This window comes from Schistocerca americana, chromosome 7, assembly GCF_021461395.2.
Source record: "Schistocerca americana isolate TAMUIC-IGC-003095 chromosome 7, iqSchAmer2.1, whole genome shotgun sequence".
In the NCBI taxonomy this organism is placed as follows: Eukaryota; Metazoa; Arthropoda; class Insecta; order Orthoptera; family Acrididae; genus Schistocerca; species Schistocerca americana.
This window is the reverse complement of record NC_060125.1, coordinates 340,017,381-340,044,113: the sequence shown is the minus strand read 5'-3', so window position 1 is coordinate 340,044,113 and position 26,733 is coordinate 340,017,381. Positions and strand designations below refer to the sequence as shown.

At 44.6% G+C, this 26,733-nt stretch overlaps 1 protein-coding gene across 1 annotated transcript in view; it reads right to left on the bottom strand.

The window, feature by feature from the left end:
- Positions 1–26,733, bottom strand: part of LOC124622512 (fat-like cadherin-related tumor suppressor homolog) — an 883,388-nt gene that overhangs the window by 843,959 nt on the left and 12,696 nt on the right. Inside the window, exon 2 of the mRNA XM_047148232.1 lies at positions 23,494–23,881. Within this exon, the coding sequence (XP_047004188.1) occupies positions 23,494–23,881 (388 nt within the window). The remainder of the gene's footprint in view (positions 1–23,493; positions 23,882–26,733) is intronic.

Here is a 26,733-nt window from a genome sequence, read left to right as displayed (position 1 = left end):
AAGCACGCCTAAAACTTCCAAACTCGATTTTTTCGAAAATGGTTGACAGTTGTGTTTTCTTGTTTACCCAGTTACGTTAAAGCTCTACTCGTGTCCTACGCACCCTGTCAATACTAATCAAATCGGTAACAAGCAGTTCGTATGGTCCCCCTGTGAGAACAGCACTGATGATGTTGCCTCTAGTTCGCGCAGTCGGCGACGTATTTTCGTCAGCAAATTGTGTGCACTTACTGCAGGTGACATTGCCGCACGCATCGAAAAGTCATTGAGAGGAACGCCGATCATTAATGACATTTAGGACTAACTAATACTTACAAGGAAAACTCCCCACCGCACCCATCTTAGATTTAATGGTAAGATGGTCCAATGGATAGCCCGTCGAAAACTGAACACAGATAGAGCTTGAAAACAGGAGGAAGATACACTGAACTGTGAAAAAAGAAGCAAAATCAAAACAGTGAACTGTCGACGTTCAAAATGTGCAACATCAAGCAGATCTGGTTATGGGGTCACGGTGTTGGACTGCGAAGGTCAAGATGCATGTTCAAGTCTCTCTCTCTCCCCCCCCCAGCCACGTTTTTTTTTTTTTTTTTTTTTTGCACATTATGAACTGTCCGTCCGGTCACTGACCTGTCTGTTCCCTGTCTTCAACGTTGTGTCTGTGTTTTGGTGGAACGACCGTTCGCAACAACGAGGTGTAAGGAAGGGACCTCCAGACCTACGTACCTCCTATTTCTTCCACACAAATACCACATGTTAAGACTCTTGCGCTACGTTTTGGAAGTTCTGACTGTTGAATTCTTTTGTTGTAACGTATTTCACACCCGTTTTTTTTCTTGCTTTTATTTGTGTGGGAGGTCTAAGCGGCGTCTCGCCTGCTCTCACTATTAATCATATTTACTTGCGGCGGTAATATATTCTTACCACATGATTCACACTCTATAACCAACGTATAGTATGACTACTGTCATGACTACAGATACAGAACTGACACGTCAGTGATTGGACGGAAAGTACATAATTACGCGAAAAAAAGGGGCACAAGGGAGATTCGAAGACGGATCTTCTGTTTTCAAGTCCAACGCCGTGATCGCACAACCACGACGTCGTCATTCCTTCAATTCGCTCGATATTGCACATCTTGAGATTGCGCGGTTCACTGTTTCTATTTTGCTCCATTTTCACAGTTCAGGACACCTTATTCCTGCTTTCTTGCTAGGTCTGAGTTCACTTTTTGACGGCTGTCCACTGGTCGATTTTACCACTAAATCTGATGGGGTTCAAATGATTCAAATGGCTCTGAGCACTATGGGACTTTACATCTCAGGTCGTCAGTCCCCTAGAACTTAGAACTACTTAAACCTAACTAACCTAAGGGCAGGATTAGAACCTGCGACCGTAGCGGTCGCGCGTTTCCAGACTAAAGCGCCTAGAACCGCTCGGCCACCAGCGGCCTGCAAATCTGATGGGGGTTCGATGGCGAGTTCCCCTTGTTAGTGATGCTTTGGTGGCTCGGCAGTGCTTAATTTCGATATTGCTTTTGCAGCTGTAGTGGAAAACACTGGGAACATCGAGACAATGGATAACTGAATGTACTTAACAGCGCTCTCTAGCTACTGTGGATTAAAGGTCCTCGCCATCGTCAAGAATGTAGGAGCAAGTGAGATGAAGGCTGTGTATCGCAACAGAAACACAACGGCAGGTTGTTCGCGTGTTCCGCGCGCAGAATCTGGTGTGTCACCGGGGCGGTGGAGCCTTCCAGGAAGGGGTTGGAAGGGAAGCAAAGGGGCGGGAAGAGAAGGGAAGGGAAGGGAAGGGTTGGCCATTTACATTGCTAACGCGGCCGCGGGCCGGAAGCCACCTCAGACCGAGCGGCCACTCGGGGGACGCTTAACGAAGCTTTGCGGCGCTGCCCCGCAGTAGGCAGAGTTATAAAGTTTTCAATCAGCGTAATGGAACGTGACCGGTTTTGTAAGCCGTGGCGACCGCTGCGCGAATAAACACGGCCGCCCCCGCTGACGGTCGCGGCGGAGGCCCGCAACGCAAATGAATCAAACGAGATAACGGCGCGCGGCCGCGACTCCTCGCCGGCGCTAATTCCGAACCGCGCGGAAGAGGAGGCCATCTGTGATTTATTGCGCAGATAAGCCCATCAGCAGTGAGCAGCCTCGGAAAATCTAGTTCCCGGCTGCAATCTCATTAGCGAAATTACATCAATAAGGAGCGCTAGCAGCAGCGATAAAAAGTCTCCACGGTTTCTTTCTGCTTGTTTTCATCCCCTCCCCGACAGTTTGACCTTTCGCCTAATTTGACAGCATTTGCTGTACAGTCACCAGTTGGCGGTAAGCAGAGAGAAAACCTCAAATGTGTTACAATCTCTCGTATACGGGGCGATCAGAAAGGTCTCGTTTGAGGGCGTTGCTGCAGAGCTACTCCGATGTGAGTATATAAGCACCGACATTTAGGCAAAGGATCAGTGTGTCATTCGTGTATATTCGACGTGCGTGCAGTAAATGCGGAAACATATCTTCAAGCCTTTACGTATTATACGATACAAATTTCACAGTATAGCAAACGTAGAAATACAACTTTGGTGCTCGGTACTGTATCAGGCACCACTGTACAGGAGATATACAGAAAGAAAGGGATCCGAAGAGTTGCTACTGGCAGAGTACCAAACAGACAGTCAGGTATAATGTGCAACACACCCGTTTATTTAGCTACAGCTCATTTAAATAAAATTAATGAGAAAATGTCTTATGGCAATCATCAATTTTTCGAAATTTGCAGAAAAACTAATTATTTAATTCATATTATTTAATTTCTATTATTTGTAACCATCAGATAATAATCACGTACAAATGTTAGTGTTCAAATCAGTTCAGTCATTAAATGGGTAATTAATTGTAAAATTCTATAATTTCATAAAATAAGAAAATTAATGTTTTGGGTATATTTCTGGTTAACTGGTGCACTGGAAGTTACGTCCACTGTCAAGAGACTATGTTTATATAAAACCTCAATCAAATTCATTGTATTAATTCTGTAATTACGAGTTCTAGAACTTTATGTGGTAGACAAATTATTATTTCGATCATTTAGTGAAAAAGAGACTACTAAGCAAAATTTGAACCCCAAAATCTATTCCCACATTATGTAAAGTACTACAAAATATGTTGGCATCAAAATCTCTGTTGTAATTAACGAGATGTTAATTATTTTTTATCAAGTATTCATAGTCACATTTCTCAGGCAGAATTTCGATACTAAATTTGAAAAGAAATTCTAGAAATCACGTTAAGTTATAATTAGTCATTTATTATCTTCAAAACTGTAAATCTAATTTCTTACGAAACAACCCATTTTATCTGTAACTCAAGCAATGTGACTTTGTTGAACAATACTTTCAAAGAACTTGTTTCGTTAAGAAACTATACAGGGTGTTACAAAAAGGTACGGCCAAACTTTCAGGAAACATTCCTCACACACAAATAAAGAACATATGTTATGTGGACATGTGTCCGGAAACGCTTACTTTCCATGTTAGAGCTCATTTTATTACTTCTCTTCAAATCACATTAATCATGGAATGGAAACACACAGCAACAGAACGTACCAGCTTGACTTCCAACACTTTGTTACAGGAAATGTTCAAAATGTCCTCCGTTAGCGGGGATACATGCATCCACCCTCCGTCGCATGGAATCCCTGATGCGCTGATGCAGCCCTGGAGAATGGCGTATTGTATCACAGCCGTCCACAATACGAGCACGAAGAGTCACTACATTTGGTAACGGGGTTGCGTAGACAAGAGCTTTCAAATGCCCCCATAAATGAAAGTCATGAGGGCTGAGGTCAGGAGAGCGTGGAGGCCATGGAATTGGTCCGCCTCTACCAATCCATCGGTCACCGAATCTGTTGTTGACAAGCGTACGAACACTTCGACTGAAATGTGCAGGAGCTCCATCGTGCATGAAAAAATGGTTGAAATGGCTCTGAACACTATGGGACTCAACTGCTGAGGTCATTAGTCCCCTAGAACTTACAACTAGTTAAACCTAACTAACCTAAGGACATCACAAACATCCACGCCCGAGGCAGGATTCGAACCTGCGACCATAGCGGTCTTGCGGTTCCAGACTGCAGCGCCTTTAACCGCACGGCCACTTCGGCCGGCATCGTGCATGAACCACATGTTGTGTCGTACTTGTAAAGGCACATGTTCTAGCAGCACAGGTAGAGTATCCCGTATGAAATCATGATAACGTGCTCCATTGAGCGTAGGTGGAAGAACGAAACTAAAATGAGCTCTAACATGGAAATTAGGCGTTTCCGGACACATGTCCACATAACATCTATTCTTTATTTGTGTGTGAGGAATGTTTCCTGAAAGTTTGGTCGTACCTTTTTGTAACACCCTGTATAAGCTGCGAGCCTTAGAGCTTGAAGGTGACAGTAGAAAATGGTTCAAATGGCTCTGAGCACTATGCGACTTAACTTTTGGGGTCATCAGTCGCCTAGAACTTAGAACTAATTAAACCTAACTAACCTAAGGACATCACACACATCCACGCCCGAGGCAGGATGCGAACCTGCGACCGTAGCGGTCGCTCGGCTCCAGACTGTAGCGCCTAGAACCGCACGGCCACTACGGCCGGCGGTGACAGTAGAGTGGCGGTAGGGTGGCAGTAGGATGGCAGTTGTTTACTGTTACTTCGATTACATAATCTGTAAAGTCGGTTTTCTTTGAGCTGTGTAATCTACGAATGTTTTGGAACAATATAAACATTAACACAAAAAACTAAGTACTGATGCAAATTATTTATTATGATCGGTTTTTCACATTTACTCCTGGGGTATCTTCAGTAAAGCAATTAATACACAGATTAAAAAAACTTTGCATCAACCCGGTTCCCAGAACTCCTCAAGATTGACGCTGACTGTGGATATTGTATCACAGACACAGCCCCTTTGACTGTTCAGAGATGTAAACAACCATGAATGAGCAGCGCCTATTACACGGAGGGAGTCCGACAGCACATCAGTTCCAGTCATTCCACCAGGAAGGAGGTACACGGCTCGTGTTGTGTGTAGTTCAACCATACCTTGACGGTCAATACCGCGGTTCGATCGCGACCGCATTGTTACTTTGTGCCAGGAAGGGCTCTCAACAAGGGAAGTGTCCAGGGGTCTTGGAGTGAACCAAAGCGTAGTTGTTCGGACATAGAGGAGATAGAGAGGGACAGGAACTGTCGATGACATGCCTCGCTCAGGCCGCTCAAGGGCTACTACTGCAGTGGATGACCGCTACCTCCGGATTATGGCTCGGAGGAACCCTGGCAGGAACGCCACCGTGATGAATAATGTTTTTCGTGCAGCCACAGGACATCGTGTTACGACTCAAAATGTGCGCAATAGGCTGCATGATGCGCAACTTCACTCCCGACGTCCATGGCGAGGTCCATCTTTGTAACCACGACACCATGCAGCGCGGTACAGATGGGCCCAACAACATGCCGAATGGACCGCTCAGGATTGGCATCACGTTCTCTTCACCGATGAGTGTCACATATACCTTCAACCAGTCAATCTTTGGAGACGTGTTTGGAAACAACTCGGTCAGGCTGAACGCCTTAGACCCACTGTGCAGCGAGTGCAACAAGTTAGAAGTTCCCTGCTGTTTTGGGGTTGCATTATGTGGGTCCGACGTACGCCGCTGGTGGTCGTGGGAGGCGCCGTAACGGCTGAACGATACGTGAATGTCATCCGCCGACCGATAGTGCAACCATATCGGCAGCATGTTGGCGAGGCATTCGTCTTCATGGACAGTTCGCGCTCCCATCGTGCATATTTTGTGAATGACTTCCTTCAGGATAACGACATCGCTCGACTAGAGTGGCTAGCACGTTCTCCAGACATGAACCCTATCTAACATGCCTGGGATAGATTGAAAAGGGCTGTTTATGGGCGACGTAACGCACCAACGACTCTGAGGGCTCTACGTCGAATCGCCGTTGAGGAGTGGGACAATCTGGTGCAACTGCGCGTTGATGAATCTGTGGATAGTATGCCACGACGAATACAGGCATGCATCAGTGCAAGAGGACGTGCTACTGGGTCGTGCTACTGGGTATCAGAGGTACCGGTGTGTAAAGGAATCTGGACCACCACCTCTGAACGTCTTGCTGTGTGGTGGTACAACATGCAATGTGTGGCTTTCATGAGCAATAAAAAGGACGGAAATGATGTTTATGTTGATTTCTACTCCAATGTTCTGTACAGGTTCCGTAACTCTCGGAACCGAGGTGATGCAAAACTTTTTTTGGTGTTAGGCATCCAAATTAACACTGATCTGGTGGAAGAAAGTCGTCCAAATGAACAAGGTAGGTACACACTCCAAGCATTTCACTGAACTTAACACAGACTCGTAATGTACGAGTATGTTACTCGAACATTTTTAGCTAGAATCTGGTAAAAAGTGTGTGTTAGACGCCGTTATTATATATACGTCTTATATATCAACCTCCCTCCCTCACCTGTCACGAGTCTCAGGAGTCACAGTCGGGTGCATTATGTGGATAGCCATTACCTTCTTCTTTTCGCTGCCCAACATTGTGGAACTATGGTCCACCCACCTTCCCTCCTCTCTTCACTGCTTGCCCCCCCCCCCCCTCGACTTCATTAGAGTAGCTTTATGGGCGATTTTCACTAAATACGAAATATAAAAATATTAAAAAGAAAAACTGTTATATGATGACTGGGTGTTGTGTGATGTCCTTAGGTTAGTTAGGTTTAAGTACTTCGAAGTTCTAGGGGACTGATGACCATAGACGTTAAGTCCCATAGTGCTCAGATCCATTTGAACCATTTTTGAACCAAAAACTGTTATAGTTCCATACATTCTGAAATACCCACGCGGTGATGATTATAACATAATATACTGTACGTTAAATGTGAAGAATCAGATTTCAGAAGAGTTAAAAACAATTCTACGTCTCGATATATATTCGATAAATCGCCATAATTTATATAGCAGAGGCTACGAGGGTACTCCCGACAGCAATTACGATTTCATCCCATTTCATGCCTGGATGAATCTGTTAAGGGTCTAATTCAGTGATTCCCAACGTTTCACCGTTACACCCTGGGTACAATCAGGTGTTACCTAGTATTCCCATCCCACTCCCTATATACTACCCCGAGCGTCACCATCAAACTTCAGCAAGAAAACAATTTTTTTTTTCAGCACATTAAGTATCTAAATGACGAAATATAAATGATATTTGTTTTTGCAGACTTTTAATAGACCAAGAATTAATGAGTTAATGAGACAATTGTTACGGTTTATTTCTAACAACCTTTTTCTACCTGCAACTCCTTCTCAAAAAAAAGCTATCCACATTGAGGGTAGACACTTGTAACAAAAGACTTCTCGCTCTACCGACATTTGGGTCACCAGTGCACGACCCACGAATAGCCGGAGTGGTTAAGGCGACGCTCACGTAAAGCGGGAAAACCGGCTTCTAGCCCTGGTCCGACACAAATTTTCATTGTCATTATTCCCTTAAGTTTAACTACGAACACATTTCATATATTTCATGACGGCTATAGTCGCCGCAGTGCTTTCTCCTCCTGACATGCATGCACTCTGAAAACCCCTCGTCATAGTGCCGTAATACGCCGGTACAGGTGACGAAGCACTAAGGCGAAGCCCGTTGGTAGAGTAAAGTACATACAACAGGTTGTCATGAAGTTTTAATCATCAATTGGAATCACCAAGGTTACGTAATTCTTTCTTTGTTTGCAGGCTACAGTCTTAGGTATTTCAGTGTGTGCCAAGGCTGCAGACATTGCATTAAAAAAAAAAAAAACAGAAGGTGGTAATTAAATGAATACAGCAAGCACTTAAGAGTGTCCCGAATATTCGTAATTTCCGACCATATAGCGGGTTCTTGCAATTTTAGAGCTAATTTCAGCGAGGTAAACACAGTCTTTCTTTGGAGATTTGGCAGGGGCGCGGACGCATAACGTAGGTCTTCCTGTCGCCAAGACCACAATAAACCTTACAGTCAAGGCACTAGAAGCAGCATCGGCGCCACTGCTGTCCAAAGGCCTTAATTTCGCACCGACTACGAGAACCGTTCCAAGAAAAGAGGTCGTTAGCGGTGAGGAACAGGCAATTCGCGATCTTCCCGCAGAGCCAGCGGAAGAGATAAGGCAAGAAACGCACGGGATTGTCAGCGTGTCAGAAACGCCGAAAATAAACATCACAGCAGAATAACGCAGAACGCTTTGCACCACGTGTGCACTATCGTGCTGTCGGCTGACAAATGGAATTCGACGGTTTTATTGTGCGCCAGCGAATATCATCAGGAAATCTGCGGTGCTGCAGGATTCAGGGTACAAGAAACTCACAAAGGCCGTGACAATAGCCTCGACAAAGGAGACCGTTGCTCTTCTGAAGAACTCTGACGTCCCACCGGAACTGGTAAACAACTACAACGTTAGATCTAACACCTCCTCTGCTGCAGGGGCTATCGAAAGTTGAAAAGGAGGAATACCACTACTTCCCGTAGTAACACCACTAGATAGTAAGCACCATCAGCTCATCGCCGTATGGACTGGCCAAGTATCTAGCAGAATTACTGAACTCTTTGCTAGGGCACTAAGTCCTCTACGTGAAGGACTCGTAAGAGTTTATGGGTTATCCTTCGTGGCGAGCCGCAACCGTGTCAAACATTTCTATTTCCGGCATTTCTGTTCATTTATTTCACACAATCATGATTTCGGCTTTATAGCCATTTTCTGTTACAATCTGAATTCTGAAAAACTGTTTGACATGCCTAAAGGACTTACCATCATCAAAATAACATTTATTTGGTATTATAAATCAGTCGTTATTTGAATTTTGAAGTTAATGAAGGACATTCTAGTCGAATAAGATGACCTGCTGTTGAGCTTTGATGTTATTATTCATTCTAGTGCCCCTGAGAGATTCATTGTCCTTCCTGGAGCAAATTTTCGAGCTACAAATAGCGAGACGTTGGCAGCATTCTCTCACTACCACTCACTTTCAGTGGGGCAGTCGTGTTTACGAGCAGGTAGACGGTGTGACCAGGGGTCTTCCCTAGCCAACGTTTCTTTTTCTTATGATTAAGTCATGAGTCGTGTGGATGGTTGATACGATACATCACATTCGAAATAGCCAGAATAAAATCACTGACTTTAGTTTTCTAAGATTTAAGTACAGTTACCCATCACATAAATCCCCAATGCATTATCCTTAATGTACTTAGAATATAACACAATAGGACAGCAAACAGGAGTAACCAGCAACATCAACCGTATTTCACAATAAAGCCAAGAAAGAACAAGTAGTGAATATGTATTCAGGAAAAATAACAATATTATGAAAAGGATATTTTCTAAATGGTTCAAATGGCTCTGAGCACTATGGGACTTAACATCTGAGGCCATCAGTCCCCTAGAACTTGGAATTACTTAAACCTAACTAACCTAAGGACATCACACACACATCCATGCCCGAGGCAGGATTCGAACCTGCGACCGTAGTGGTCGCGCGGTTCCAGACTGTAGCGCCTAGAACCGCTCGGCCACCTCGGCCGGCGCTACGGAACATTGAGAGGAAAATTGCAAGACTCATTTCTACGTCACTGCTCGATTCGACTGCAATTCAGTATTAATTTATTCATACTGTAATAGGCGAAGCCAAAGCCGTGCAAGTGTCATATCTGGAGCACCAGCTGCTGCGGCCAATGTCCTGTTGACAGAAGCATCTCTCGCTGTGTGCCAGTTTCTGTGCCGTCACACCTTCACGTGCCGATGACCTGGGATGTTGATCAGGCTCCAGGAACCTTCTGCAGTCGTGTTTGACAACAGATGGACGCCAGTCACCGACACTGTTCCAGATTTCTCCGCGGTGACACAAAAACTCCGCCTTTCAGTGAATTCAGCGCCAAACAAAAAAATTTAATTCCCGGTCCAGCCGAGTACGTCACGAATGGCACATCTGGGTCTTACTATGACATACAGTCCACGTACGTATTATGCAGCCGTGTTCACTGTCCCCAGGCAGTGAAACGGCAACCACTGTCTGAGTGCCTCAGTCCGGTCCACTAGCCATCTGCCACCTCCGCCACGGTAAGGGGCACACAGGGAGCGCCAGCTGCCCACCGCCACTCTCCAACCTACAGTTCTGAGTTCATCAGCCGGGTAGTCCCGCCGGGCCCGCCTTCCTAGTCCTTGCTACTGCTTGACTCATAGCTGCAGCCGCCTTCTGTCTGCCTGCTGCCGACACTCGTTTCTACGTTTATGATCAGACTGGCTGCCTACATCGTCTGCTCCTCCACCCACGTCCAGTAGAAAATCGATCTCCCACAACTTTCTGAAGCAGCATTGCAGCACCATACAAAGGTTGAGTCAGCATGAAAGGTACATGATTTGAGGGGGATTCTGAAAAAAAAATCCAATGAAGGTATGCCCTTTTCTTAACCGTACCTGACGTACAGCTGTTTGAAAATCACTGGCGTCAGTCCCCCCCAAGTCGTCCTCCAGCAGCACTCACATTCACATGCGAATACAACCAACGCGACACTAGGCTGCATAGTGTTGTCATTACTGTACATTTGAATGCCCATTTCATCTGCGTATGGTGGGGCGACGACTGCTGCCAGTGTACGAGCTGTTTATCTCACCTCTCAGAAATACAGTACTTGCAGGTGTCTTATGTATAGTCAAAATAGTACGGGTCAGTGTAGTGCAAACGTCACAGGTATTCACAAATGCGGAGTGTGGTGACATGACATTTGTCTACGAGTTTTGTAATGGTAATTTCAGAGACGCTATTCGCGAATACGAACGATGATTTCCTACTCGCACAGCTCGGGGTAGCAGAATATTTAGCAGGGTATTTGACAGATTTTGTCAGCGTGGAACGCTTCGCAGCTTACAAGTTGTATCTGATCGTCCCATCCAACATGATCTTAGTGAAGATTTCATGGCATAATGCAGCCGAACTACCAGATCTAGAAGAATTGCTGAACAACTTGGTATTCCACAAACACGAATGTGGTGTGCACAGTTCATGAGCACGGTCTGCATCAAACATCATCGGTGCAGTGTGCAACATCTGCAAGTAAGAGATGATACCATACGAAAGGAATTCCGTCATTTGATCATTGCCAAGGTACGCTGTACGCCAGGTACTCTGTTTCCTGTTCGGTCACCATTTACCCACAACGGCGCAACACTCGTGTGGGCGGTTGAAAATCTGCACGTTGCTATGGAAACAAGTTTTCAATGACGTTTCTCAGTGAACGTGTGGTGTGCTATTACTGAATACCAACTCATTAGTCTAGTTGTTTTAGATAACCATCTTACTGTAGTAATGCATCCTAATTTCCTTCAAAATGTGTTACCAGTATACTTAGAGGATATTCCTTTGGCAACACGATGTTGTTTGTACTTCCAGCACGACAGAGCTTCTGCACATTCCGTATGGTCAGTGGGACAGTATGCCTTGTAACGTATCCTGGACCTTGGATCGGTCGCCGTGGAGTCATTTCTTGGCTACCGAGGTCACCCGATCTTTCTTTACTAGATTCCTGTTAGTGGAGTAAGATTAAGAGCGAAAGCCACACGCGCAGAGTGATCCAAAGGAGGAACCTCGCACTCGTATTTTACATGCGTGTGCTGAAGTAAAAGAATGTACGAATGAGCTCAGATCAGCAACACGGCAGCTGTCTAGAAGAGCTGCAAAATATACTGCAGTCGACGCTTCACTTTTAGAACATCTATTGTGAGGAAGTGTACACAATTAGACAAAACAGTAGATCATGATGTTGTATTTACTATCATCTACACTTTTCCTGTTCCCCATTGCTTTCATCAGTTTGCTCGAAAGATCTGAGAGCAGGATAACGGGAGTTATGTTCACGAGACGTTTTTTATTCAAAATGACTAATACTATCGCCGCTCAAAGTATGTAACTTTCCTCCTGACTCACCCTGTACAACAATACTACATTTTGGGTTACAGAGTTCCATTGTCATTGTGTGATATATATATATATGTGTGTGTGTGTGTGTGTGTGTGTGTGTGTGTGTGTGTGTTAGGTGGCGGGGGGGGGGGGGGGGGGGGGGCGCAGAGGGAGTGAATTGTAGACGTGGAATTCAACATGAGTATAACTCCTAATAATAAGAAAATCATCGACTACCCTGACACCAACAGCTATAAAAGCGATTACACTGAGGTGACAAAAGTCGTGGGACACCTCCTAATATCGTGTTGGACTTCCTCCTGCACGGCACAGTACAGCAACCCGACGTGGCATGGACTCAACAAGTTGTTGGAAATCCCATGCAGAAATAATGAGCCGTACTGTCTCTGTAGCAATGATCCAGCAAAGAAACACCAACGCAGATGACGTGTGAAAAGGCTGAGGTGATGATAATGATGATGATGACTGTCTCTGTAGCCGTCCATAATAGGGTATATCATTCCTTCTGGAAATCGTCTTAATTGGTTAATTACATCATTTTATACTCATAACACGCATTTTCCTCCTAGAATTACAATATTCTTTTATAAAAACGGAAATGAAATTCAAATAATTTGAAAGCCCCCTAAAAAGCTCCATTCGAATCATGTGATGCCAGTGACGTCAGTGCCTAGTACGTTGCTCCCACTGTCATAAAGCTTATTCACAGTGATGTCTTGTTTCGGAATTCATGCCTCGGAAAGTGGATTAGAAATAATGTGTAATATCACACTGTGCAAATTCATCCATAAAAACTTTTGAAAATTGTTTTTGGGTGTTTCACAGAATGAAAAGGTGCGTAAAATCTGGTTGCAGTGTACCGGCAAAATCACTCCTCGTTGATGCCGAAGTTAACTTACTTAATTAAAAATACCTTGCACTCTGAAGTTCACATAATTAACCTCCGAAATAAGCTTTCCCATTGTTACAAAGAAGTACAGTGCCAGTCGAGGAAATTGAATTCTTCGTAAAAATTATTTTTATACGCTCTTTCTTGCACACCACCGGTAGCTCGATTAGTAGAGCAGTGGGCTGTTGCATATTGAAAAATAGTTTCCATAGGTCGTTGGTTAAAATTTAAGCTGTAATAGTATTTCCACTTATTTATGAAACCAATCGACAGTCTTTCGTATTAAAATCAGATCACAATTACAAAACTCGACCACACCGATTGCCGTTTACATGCGCTTGCATTTGCAATAACTGTTCACATACGTCACGTTCAAAAAAATATTTTCTATTTAATGTGACCACATACTTTTTACTTTAATAGAAACAATTCTTTTTTTTTTTACCTTCGCACTGTCCAGGAGGATCCTTATTGTTTAGGCTTTTGCAGTTTCATCATCAGCCGGTCTCTGTGGCCGAATGGTTCTAGGCGCCTCAGTCTGGAGCCGTGCGGCTGCTACGGTCGAGGGTTCGAATCCTACCTCGGGAATGGATGTGTATGATGTCCTTAGGTTAGTTAGGTTTAAGTAGTTCTAACAAGGGAACCTCCCCATCGCACCCCCCTCAGATTTAGTTATAAGTTGGCACAGTGGATAGGCCTTGAAAAACTGAACACAGATCAATTGAGAAAACAGGAAGAAGTTGTGTGGAACTGTGAAAAAATAAGCAAAATATACAAACTGAGTAGTTCAAGGCAAGATAGGCAACATTAAGGACGATGGGGACGCAGGAGCGCCGTGGTCTCGTGGTAACGTGAGCAGCTGCGGAACGAAAGGTCCTTGGTTCAAATCTTCCATCGAGTGAAAAGTTTAATTCTTTATTTTCAGTTTATGTGACAAACTCTTATGTTTTCATCACTTTTTTGGGAGTGATTATCACATCTACAAGAAAACCTAAATCGGGCAAGGTAGAAGAATCTTTTTACCCATTCGCCAAGTGTACAAGTTAGATGGGTCGACAACATATTCCTGTCATGTGACGCACATGCCGTCACCAGTGTCGTATAGAATATATCAGATGTGTTTTCCTGTGGAGGAATCGGTTGACCTATGACGTTGCGATCAAATGTTTTCTGTTCCCATTGGAGAGGCACGTCCTTTCGTCTACTAATCGCACGGTTTTGCGGTGCGGTCGCAAAACACAGACACTAAACTTGTTACAGTGAACAGAGATGTCAATGAACGAACGGACAGATAATAACTATGCAAAAATAAAGAAAGTAAAATTTCCAGTCGAGGGAATACTTGAACCAAGGACCTTTCGTTCTACAGCTGCTCACGCTACCACGAGACCACGGCGCTCCTAAGCTCACATTGTCCATTATGTTGCTTATGTGCCCCATGGACTACTCAGTTTGTATATTTTGTTTATTTTTTCACAGTTCCACACAACTTCTTCCTGTTTTCTCAATTGATCTGAGTTCAGTTTATCAAGGCCTATCCACTGTGCCAACTTATAACTAAATCTGAGGGGGGTGCGATGGGGAGGTTCCCTTGTAAGTATAGGGGACTGATGACGTCTGATTTTAAGTCCCATAGTGCTTAGAGCCGTTTTGTTTCATCGTCTTTCATAAGGTGAAGTTAAGTCTGCTTCAGATACTGATGTTAGTTTCCACTCACGAAGAGCACAGCCCTTTTCTGTTACCTGCAGGCTGTACATACTTCACATCTCTCCGCATACAAAATGTCATCGTCCTACATCTCTTTGTACCGTGGGAGTGTAGTGATTATCTTCACTACTAGCAATGCTATCGAATAAAGGTAAATATTTGTTGGCAAAGTAGATGCATGTATCCTCAGTTGCCCATTTCTCCGACTAAGATTGATATCAAGCTGTATACTATACTTCCCATCATCGAAACAACTGCTACAATGAGTTCTGGTTCAAATGGTTCAAATGGCTCTGAGGACTATGCGACTTAACTTCTGAGGTCATCAGTCGCCTAGAACTTAGAACTACTTAAACCTAACTAACCTAAGGACATCACACACATCCATGCCCGAGGCAGGATTCGAACCTGCGACCGTAGCGATCGCTCCGTTCCAGACTGTAGCGCCTAGAACCGCATGGCCACTCCAGCCGGCTACAACGAGTTCTATCTGACGCTATTTTCATATTTAGCGTAAAACTTTTAAAAATTATGACCCTTTCATGGCTTTAACCTGTGTTTTTCTTATCCGTATTCTGCTGAGCATCTTGTACAGCGGAAATCACCACTAAGATTTGCCATGAATAATTTTATTATGGTTTGGGTTGTATTTCATGACTGGTAGTAGACAATCAAGATATAAGATACGGAGCCATTTGCAAGAGTTCCACAATCCTTAGTTTTGAGCGGGTTTAATGACGTTGCAGCGAGCTAGGAAAACGATGTCCGCCCTTGCAGAAATCTCTGCTCTAAATGAGTGCAGCATAAAAGCATCAATTTTCTTAAGGTTTCCACTATCAGCGTTCACAAAATTCCTGTCTATTATTACTTCAAAGTTGCAAAGCGTTTTCCATCACTGAGGGGGCAAACTATTTGAAGAAAAAGTACGTAAAAACCTAGTGACTTCGGTTACCACTCCTGCAACACACCTATAGCTTCGTCTTATTTATAGTCAGTAACGTCACAAGAACTCCAGCCAATAACAGAGCGTTTTCGATGACTTGATCAAATCTCGATCTTTAATGATTTTTAAGCTTTAATTACATATAAATCAGAGATCTTTTGTGAGAATACTGGCCGTAAATGCGATTTGACTGTTATGATCATTCGGAATAACAACAATCCGAACCATATTTTTAGCATAGTAATATGGCCTATTGCGAAAGTGCTGTGGTGAAGGATTCTGTGCACGAACTGACCTCTCGACTCTGTCCCATAAATGTTCTATGGGATTCATGACGGGCAATGTGGATGGTCAAATCAATCACTCGAGCTGTCCAGAATATTCTTCAAACCAATGGCGAACAGTTGTGATCCGGTGACATGTTTAGTACCAAGAATTCGGTGAATGAGCGCAAACGGTCTCCAAGTAGTCGAATAGAACCATATCCAATCAATGATTGGTTCAGTTGGACCAGAGGACACAGTCCATTCCATACAAACACAAACCACTCTGTTGTGGAGCCAAAACTTGGGTCGGTAATCTGTTGCCATAGCTCATTAACGCCAAATTTAGCCACACTGTCCTGACAGATATGTTCGTTGTACATCCCACATTGTTTTCTGCGGTTATTTCACACAGTGCAACCCATTGAATTGCAGAGCCATATCACTGACCTCAATTTGCAGTAGGAGTTTGGAGCATGTACTGCACTCGAATATTATGAATCACTTTCAAGAAAATGACTTATTGATACATAACCAATACGGATTCAGAAAATGTCTTTCTTGTGCAACACAGGTAGCTATTTATTCCCATGAAGTAATGAGTGCTGTCGACAAGGGATCTCAGATCGATTCCATATTCCTAGATCTCCAGAAGACTTTTGATACCGTGCCTCACAAGCGACTGTTAATCAAATTGCGTGCATATGGAGTATCGTCTCAGTTGTGTGACTGGATTCCAGGTTTCCTTTCAGAGAGGTCACAGTTCGTAGTGATAGACGGTAAATCATCGAGTAGAACAGAAGTGATACCTGGCGTTCCGCAAGGTAGTGTCATAGGCTCTCTGCTGTTCCGGATTTACATAAATGATCTAGGTGATAATCTTAGCATTCCCTTTATATTGTTTGCAGATGACACTGTAATTTATCGTCTAGTAAAATCATCAGACGGTTGTCCGCCCCCGGTAGGTGAGTGGTCAGCACGACAGAATGTCAATCCTTAAGGCCCGGGTCGAAGATTTTCTCCGCTCAGGGACTGGGTGTTGTGTTGTGCTGATCATCATCATTTCATCCTCATCGACGTGCAAATCGCCGAAGTGGCGGCAAATCGAAAGATTTGCATCCGGCGAACGGTTTACCCGACGGGAGGCCTCAGCCACACGACATTTCAATTATCAGACGATCATTTACAATTACAAAATGATCTATAGAGACTCTCTGTATGGTGCGAAAAGTGGCAATTAGCACTAAACAAAGAAAAGAGCGAGGTCATCCACATCGATACTAAAAGAAATCCGATAAATTTTGGGTATACGATAAACCGCACAAATCTAAGGATGTCAATTCGACTAAATACCTAGGAATTACAATTACGAGCAACTTAAATTGGAAAGACCACATAAATAGTATTATAGGGAAGGCGAAACAAAGACTGCGCTTTGTTGGCAGAACTCTTGGAAGATGCGACAAACCCACTAAAGAGACAGCCTACATTACACTTGTCCGTCCTCTGGGGGAATATTGCTGCGCGGTGTGGGATCCTTACCAGGTAGGATTGACGGAGGACGTCGAAAAAGTGCAAAGAAGGGGTGCTCGTTTCGTGTTATCGCGCAATAGGGGTGAGTGTCACTGATGTGATACGTGAGTTGGGATGGCAGTCACTGAAACAAAGGCGCTTTTCTTTGCGGCGAGATCTATTTACGAAATTTCAGTCGCCAACTTTCTCTTCCGAATGCGAAAATATTTTGTTGACACCCACCTACGTAGAGAGAAATGATCATCATAATAAAATAAGAGAAATCAGAGCTCCAACGGAAACAATTAGGTATTCCTTTGTCCCACGCGCCATTCGAGAGTGGAATGATAGAGAAGTAGTATGAAAATGTTTCGATGAACCCTCTGCCAGGCACCTAAGTGTGAATTGCAGAGTAACCATGTAGATGTAGATTAGCTGTAGATGAATGTTGCTTGTCTGTTAGCACTGACAACTCTAAAGCCGTCGGCACACGGACCGTGCATCTGAGCGTTGAGCGTGCCGAGTTTCTGATGTCATAGCGTGGAATAGCACGTTCGGGAATCTTCCCGAACGTGCAGAGCAATATCTGGCATGTCAGATATTCTGAGTGTGCGTCTGAGCGTTGACCAATGAGATGGCACAACACCACCTACGTCACACGCACGCCGTCTCCCTTCAGTACAGAGTTGTGAGGCGCCACAATGGCATTCATTTCAAGCCTATATGTATGTATGCCGTTTCTGAGCACCAACAAACTGAGATTCACTGGAAAACCCGTTGCTAACTGTGTGATTCGTTCCAATAAAATATTGAGAAACATCATATTCGTGGCAAAAGAATTATTGTAAATTGCGTTTTATGAGAGTAGACTATCTGAAGGCAGCGACACCTTGACCATCCACCCAAAACGCATTGTTCTTGGTACAATTCGTTATAATTAAATTTCAATTAGTAACAAAGCTACGATTAAGGTTTCCAGGAAGGATAAGATAATATGATTAGATACCAAGAGAGTGCTTTTCGTGTTTAGCGTACTGAATAGCGTCACTCTTTTGTACTGAGTTGTTTGTTGGGGCGGTGGTTCGCGTCCTGACCCATCCAAATTTTTTTCCTAACATTCGCGTTTTTATTAGGCTCTGATACTTTATTATTAGTTTAATATATGGATATACTATGATATTTGATGTTATGTGAATATAAGTTCACCTTTTTTGAGGGGTGACTTTGTTCGATTGGCTTAATCTACAGGACAGCTTGCGCTACTTGCATAAAGATATTTTCTCCTTTTCCTATTACACTTCGTAATTCACATGTTGCAAAGATTCTGCTACCGGGTAGGTACAGTGATCTCGAGTAAGACTGACCTTGGGGTTTTACTAAAATGTGGGAATGATGAAATAATGTTTATTTTATGCGGAGAAGTATTCCAAATTTGTACCGCACTGTTTGTAATGGAACTTTTATAGGCCTGTGTCCTTACTGATTGGACATGGTGCTTTCCTTTTCGTGGACGATGGAGGAAAGGTACGTTTTAATATAGCTACCGTGGGAATTTTACGCGCGCCAGTTGAGTAAACAGTGTGATTTACAAACTAGAAACATCCCTAACTGCCGCTGGAGTGTGTTGCGATCGCGTATACCACGTTGGGGCCCACGTACCGTATGCACAAGTCGCATCGTTCTTGAGCGTTCAGCAGCACATTGAACTTGGCACGCTCGACAGCACGGTCCGTGTGCCGACAGCTTAAGCGAACGCCGCTGCTCTCGGTCGTTAAGTGAAGGCCGTCGGCCACTCCATTGTCCATGGTGTGACGTAATGCCCGAAATTTTGTATTCTCGGCACACTATTGAGACTGCGGATCTCGGAATATTGACTGCGCTAACGATTTCCGAAATAGAATGTTCCAACTAGCATTGCACATTCAAAGTTAATTACCGTCGTGCGACCTTCGTCACGTCGGAAATATTTTCACATCAACCATCTAGTACAAACAGAAACTCCACCAATGCACTGCCCTTGTACACCTTGTGTACGTGATACTACCACCATCTTAAATTACTTAATAAAAGCAAATCTTCTGGGCCAGTCTGTATACAATTACGTTCCTTTCGGAGTATGCTGATGCATTAGTTCCATACTTAACAATCACATACAACCGTTCGCTCGACGAAAGATCCGTACCCAAAGACTGGATAGTTGCACAGGTCACACCAATATTCAAGAAAGGTAGTAGTAGTAATCCACTAAATTACAGGACCATATCGTTAACGTCGATATGCAGCAGTATTTTGGAACATATATTATGTTCGAACATTATGAATTACCTCGAAGAAAACCATCTATTGACACGCAGTCAACATGGGTTTAGAAAACATCGTTCCTGTGAAACACAACTAGCTCTTCACTCACATGAAGTGTTGAGTGCTATTGACAAGGGATTTCAGATCGATTCCGTATTTCTGGATTTCCGAAAGGCTTTTGACACTGTACCACACAAACAACTCGTAGTGAAATTGCGTGCTTATGGAATATCGTTTCAGTTAAGTCACCGGATTTGTGATTTCCTGTCAGACATGTCACAGTTCGTAGTAGTTGACGGAAAGTCATCGTGTAAAACAGAATTGATCTCCGGCGTTCCCCAAGGTAGTGTTATAGGCCCTTTCCTGTTTCTTATCTATATAAACGATCTGGGAGACAATCTGAGCAGAAGTCTTCGATTATTTGCAGATGACGCTGTCGTTTATCGACTAATAAAGTCATCAAAAGATCAAAGCAAACTGCAAAACGATTTAGAAAAGATATCTGAATGGTATCTGCAGCTCGTGGACTCGCGGTAGCGTTCTCCCTTCCCGAGCACGGGATCGATTCCCGGCGGGGTCAGATGACTGGGTGTTGTGTCGTCATCATCATTGATCCCCATTACGGTCGGAGGAAGGCAGTGGCAAACCACCTCCACTAGGACTTTGCCTAGTAAAGCGGTGCGGGTGTCCTGCATCGTCCCCTACGCTCTGTCAATGAGTACGGGACCTCATCATCATCATCATTATCATCATGGTAAATCAGTCTAATCAAAAAGCCGTAAATTCAACTAAATACCTAAGTATTACAATTGCGAACAACTGAATTTGGAAGGAACACATAGATGATGTTGTGGGGAAGGCTAACCAAAGACTACGTTATTACTGGCAGAACACTTAGAAAATGTAACAAACCCACTAAGGAGACTGCCCACACTACACTTGTCCGCACTCTTTTAGAATACTGCTGCGCAGTGTGGGATCCTTACCAGATAGGACTGACAGGGTACATCGAAAAAGTTCAAAGAAAGGCAGCACGTTTTGTATTATCGCGAAATATGAGAGAGAGTGTCACAGAAATGATACATGATTTGGGCTGGAAATCATTAAAAGAAAAGCGTTTTTCGTTGCGACGGAATCTTCTCACGAAATTCCAATCACCAACTTTCTCCTCCGAATGGGAAAATATTTTGTTGACACCGACCTACATAGGGCGGAACCATCACCACGATAAAATAAGGGAAATCAGAGCTCGTACGGAAAGATATAGGTGTTCATCCTTTCCGCGCGCTATACGACATTGGAATAATAGAGAATTGTGAAGGTCGTTCGACGAACCCTCTACCAGGCACTTAAACGTGATTTGCAGAGTATCCATGTAGACGTAGATGTAGATCTATATATGTGCATATCGCTATCCCGTGATTTTAGTCACCTCGGTATACAGGGTGAAAAATATTTAAACCGACAAACTCTGGAAGGTTGTAGGGAACATCAAAACAAATATTTTTCCCTAATGTCATTCTTTCCTATGAGGAGTATTTAAACCGGTAGAGGAAGATTTCTCTGGCTGAAAATTAATTAAACCAACAAACACTTCTCCATTTTTTTATGACCAAGAGACAACATATTAATGCAACCCAATTTCAACTACAGTAGATTTCCAAAAATGCCTCCATTGACACGTAAACAAAGGTTACACCGTCGGATCATATTCTGTCTGACACGGGCAGAAACCCCAGGAGTATCCTGAATTGTTCCTGCTGCTGCTACTACCCGAACAACCAGATCCTCTTCTGATGCAACAGGAGTTGCGCAAACAAGGTCGCGCATCTCTCCCCACACAAAAAAGTCCAGAGGGGACATATCTGGGGATCGAGCAGACCGTGGTACAGAACCACCTCTGCCAGTCCACTATTCTGGGAACCGTCGGTCGGGGAATCGACGCACACGACGACTGAAATGTGCCGGCACCCCGTCAAGTTGGATCCACATGCCATGTCTTGTAGGGAGCGGGATGTCTTCCAGCAATTCTGGCAATGCTCTGGTGAGAAAATTGCAATAACGCCTGCCATTTAATGGCCTAGGTAGCAGATACGGCCCAATTACACAGTCCCCAACAACACCGACCCACACATTAACGAAGAATCGCATTTGATGAGCGCTAGTAACTGTGGCATGTGGGTTATCCTCACTCCAAACATGCGAATTGTGCATGTTGATGACTCCATCATGCCCGAACGTTGCTTCACCGATAAACAACACAGAGGAGGGAAATGTAGGATACATTTCACATTGTTCCAGGAACCACTGCGAAAGCGGTGCTCTGGGTGGATAATCAATTGGTTCCAGGTTGTGGACACGCTTTAAGTGAAATGGAAGTAACAACTGCTCTCGAAGGACTGTTCTTACATTCGTCTGATTCGTTCCCATGTTAAGCCCGTCTCACACGGAGCAAGGTTCGCCGCAAGTTTGCGAGATGGCGTGCGTGCCTGCCGGCTTGCAGAGAAAGGAGCCGGCTATATTCTATGCCGAAGCTCTCCCACGGTGCAAGGTGGGCAGCTAGTTGTGTTGTGATCGGCTGCATGTTGTATCGAACGAAGATGGCTGCTTCAGATATAGATGTTCAGAGCAAACTGGCGTTATTAGCTGTTTTGGTGCTAAACGATGCAGAAATGCATGCTAATGAGAGAAGAAGAAAGAAAGCATGGACAAAAACTGGATTAAGAGGAGAAACGCTGGAAAAGGTGTGCTCTCCATGCTTCATAAGGAGTTGAGGTTAATTCGCATAACACCTACTTTTGTTTGAAAAGTATCACCATTTCATTACTGTTTGATTTTATAAATATACCAATAATGACTGTTATATAAGACTTTAATTTATAGGATAGAAGATCGTACATCCTTTGCAAATTTTATACGAATGGATGTATTGATATTTGCAATTCTTTCGAGTGCCTCTGCACGCAAATGTTTATAATAATAGTTTGCGCTTTTCACGACGTACAGACACTGTTCTTCCCTATAAGTACATATCAATGCTTCAATCGCTTCCTTGGACCACTGCAGTGCCATTATTTAATAATTATAAGACCTTCCTGCAGCACCTCACAACAACAGAAAAGCGACTATCAACAAAGGCTTCCCGCCCAAGCTTTCCGTGTCTGACGTCACAAACGAAACGCCTCATGATTGGCCAACGCAGGTAGCACGCAGGGAACCTTGCAAGAAAAATAGCACCGGACCTATCCTGGAAATCTTACCAGGTTCCCAGCAAGGTAGCCCGCTAGCAGACAACGGAGCCCGCAAGGTAGCCGCCGCGCGAGCCAGCAAGGAAACTTACAGCGAATCTTGCTCCGTGTGAGACGGGCTTTACGTGCAATTTGCACGAGTGCTGATTGAAGGATCCCGGTCCACATGCTGCAAGACAGCTTCCTCAAATTGCAGCGTTCTTACCGTGTGACGGCGTCGCTGACCCGGTCTCACGCAGACTTTGGTACAAAGCAGCAAAGGTCGTATGATGCGGGATACGGCGGTTAGGATACTGTTGTTGAAAAACCCGCTGTGCAGCTCGTCCGGTGTGGTGAGCTACGTAGTACGCACCAACCATATCAGTGTACTCACTGCAGGTGTATCGCTGCATTAGTAAACAGAGACAATGCACTACTACACTGGCGAACAGCAGTTGCCTACAACTGAAGAGCGTAATACGGCCTCCACCGATTTAAGTAATCCTTACAGGAAAAAAAGACATTAGGGAAATTTGTTTTGATGTCGGTTTAAATACTTTTCACCCTGTATAATACCCTCACATCAGGCTGATGTGTGAATCGACAGCGGCTGTTAGCAGGTAGCGGCCTACCTTCGTCGTCGACGGTGAAGAGCCCGACGCCGTCTCCGCCGCGGATGGAGTAGGAGACCCTGGAGTCGTCGCCGCGCGGGTCCGCGTCCGTGGCGCGCACCGTGGTCACCAGCGTGCCGGCCGGCTGGTTCTCCAGCACGGCTGCGGCCCACACGAACTCGCCGAACTGCGGCGCGTGCACGTTCTCGTTGACGTCGACCACCTCGACGACGACCGTGGTGGAGGAGGAGAGCGGCGGCGCGCCGCGGTCGCGCGCGCGCACCACCAGCGTGTGCACCTGCCGCTCCTCGAAGTCGAGCGGCGCCGCCGTGCGCACCGCGCCGGACAGCCGGTCCACGCTGAACGCCTCGTCGCCGTCGCCCGCGCCGCCCACCAGCGAGTACTGCACCTGCACAGCCGCCGCCGCACGTCATCCGTTAGCTCCCGCACGGGCGCGAGGACAGTGTCAGATGTGGCAAGATAGTGTAGCACCACTTGCAATGCAGGGTGTTTCCATAAGACCGTGCAAAAATTTAACAGGACTTACAGATACTCCACACAACAATTTGAGACTGCGAACCTGGGTAGAAATGGTTCAAATGGCTCTGAGCACTATGGGACTTAACAGCTATGGCCATCAGTCCCTTAGAACTTAGAACTACTTAAACCTAACTAACCTAAGGACATAAACCTAACTAACCTAAGGACATCACACAACACCCAGTCATCACGAGGCAGAGACAATCCCTAACCCCGCCGGGAATAGAACCCGGGAACCCGGGCGCGGGAAGCGAGAACGCTACCGCACGACCACGAGCCGCGGACGAACCTGGGTAGAGGAAAGGATAAAAGGAAAGGAGGAAAGTGCGATTAGATTGGGATAGAATGGGAGACAAAAACGAGAGGAGTTCTTGAACATGAGAAAAGAAACTTCCTGGCAGATTAAAACTTTGTGCCGGATCGAGACTCGAACTAGGGACCTTTGCCTTTCGCGGGCAAGTGCTCTACCACTCTAGGAAGGTAGGAGACGAGGTAATGGCAGAAGTAAAGCTGTGAGGACGGGGCGTGAGTCGTGCTTGGGTAGCTCAGTTGGTAGAGCACTTACCCGCGAAAGGCAAAGTTCCCGATCTCGAGTCCCGATCCGGCACACAGTTTTAATCTGCCAGGAAGTTTGATGGGAAACATCCCCTAGGATGTGGCTAAGCCATGTCTCCGCAATATCCTTTCTTTCAGGAGTGCTAGTTCTGCAAGGTTCGCAGGAGAGCTTCTGTAAAGTTTGGAAGATAGGAGACGAGGTACTGGCAGAAGTAAAGCTGTGAGGACGGGGCGTGAAGCGTGCTTGGGTAGCTCAGTTGGTAGAGCACTTGCCCGCGAAAGGCAAAGGTCCCGAGTTCGAGTCTCGGTCCGGCACACAGTTTTAATCTGTCAGGAAGTTTCATATCAGCGCACACTCCGCTGCAGAGTGAAAATCTCATTCTGGAAGCCGGCCGAAGTGGCCGTGCGGTTAAAGGCGCTGCAGTCTGGAACCGCAAGACCGCTACGGTCGCAGGTTCGAATCCTGCCTCGGGCATGGATGTTTGTGATGTCCTTAGGTTAGTTAGGTTTAACTAGTTCTAAGTTCTAAGGGACTAATGACCTCAGCAGTTGAGTCCCATAGTGCTCAGAGCCATTTGAACCATCATTCTGGAATGAGAAAAGAAGTTGGTCGCAGGCTACGGGCAAAGAAGAGGGATTATTTGAACAATCAAATTAAGAAAATGGAAACAAACAGTAAAACAAAAAACATTAGGGAACTTTACCTAGACATAAATGGGTATAGGAAGGGGTTCAAGGCTAGAACAAATGCAGTTCGAGGGGATGCCGGGGGAATACTGACAGACCCCAGTGCTATATTAAGTAAGTGGAGGCCGTATTTTGAGCATCTATTAAATGTACACCAGGAAGCAGGAAATGAGCAGGCGTACGAAATACATAGAGCAGAAACCCAGATACCTGAGCCAACGTTAAAGGAAGTAAGAGATGCAATCAGAATGGTTCAAATGGCTCTGAGCACTATGGGACTTAACTTCTGAGGTCATCAGTCGCCTAGAACTTAGAACTACTTAAACCTAACTAACCTAAGGACATCACACACATCCATGCCCGAGACAGGATTCGAACTTGCGACTGTAGCGGTCGCGCGGTCCCAGGCTGTAGCGCCTAGAACCGCTCGGTCACTCCGACCGGCTAAGAGATGCAATCAACGAATGGAAAAACCATAAAGCACCAGGATCAGATTGCATAACTGCAGAATTAGTTAAAAATGGGGGACAGAAATTGGTGGAAGTAGTTCACAAAGTGATAACTAAAGTATGTAACTCAGAGATGATACCTGAAGAGTGGCAAGAGTCGATTCTGATCGCAATTTTTAAGAAGGACGACAAAATGGATTGTAGTAATTATAAAGGGATATCGCTATTACCAGTATGTTCCAAAATTTTCTCTAATATTCTGCTAAGCAGGCTTACACCAAATGCAGATGAAATTGTGGGGGATTACCAAGATGGCTTTCGGAGGAACAGATTAAATATATACCAAATATTAACACTGCGTTAAATTTTGGAAAAGAAATGGGAATACAATAAACCAGTTCATAATCTCTTCATAGATTTTACAAAAGAATATGATTCAGTATTGCAATCAAAACTCTATAGAATTCTTGGAACTTGGAATACCGAAGAAGTATGTTAGACTTATAGAAGCGAGTTTGAAAAACACGAAAGGTAGAGTACGCGTGGGGAAATTGGAATCAGAAGAATTTGTAATAAAGAACGGACTTAAGCAGGAGATGCCCTATATCCGCTACTTTTTAATTTAGTCCTAGAATATATTGTACGAATGGCAGCAGATCATTCAGAAGGTGTGGAGTTAAATGGAAATATTAAGATATTAGGGTATGCAGATGATCTAACCACCATTAGCGATAGGAAAGAATCTGTAACAGCAAATGCGAATGCGTTAATCAAGGCTAGTGAAGATGTAGGTCTAAGGATAAGTGAAGACAAAACTAAATACCTGGTTACTACTAGAATGCAACAGCAGTAGATCAGGAAATGTTAAGAGTTGGACACATGCAGATTGAAAAAGTGAACACATTTAAGTATCTAGGCGTGGAGATCACTTCGAGAAATGAGATTGAATCCGAACTGAAGAAGAGATTACGGGCGGAAAATGCGTGCTACTTCTCACTGAATAGATTACTTTCATCACGGATATTGTCTA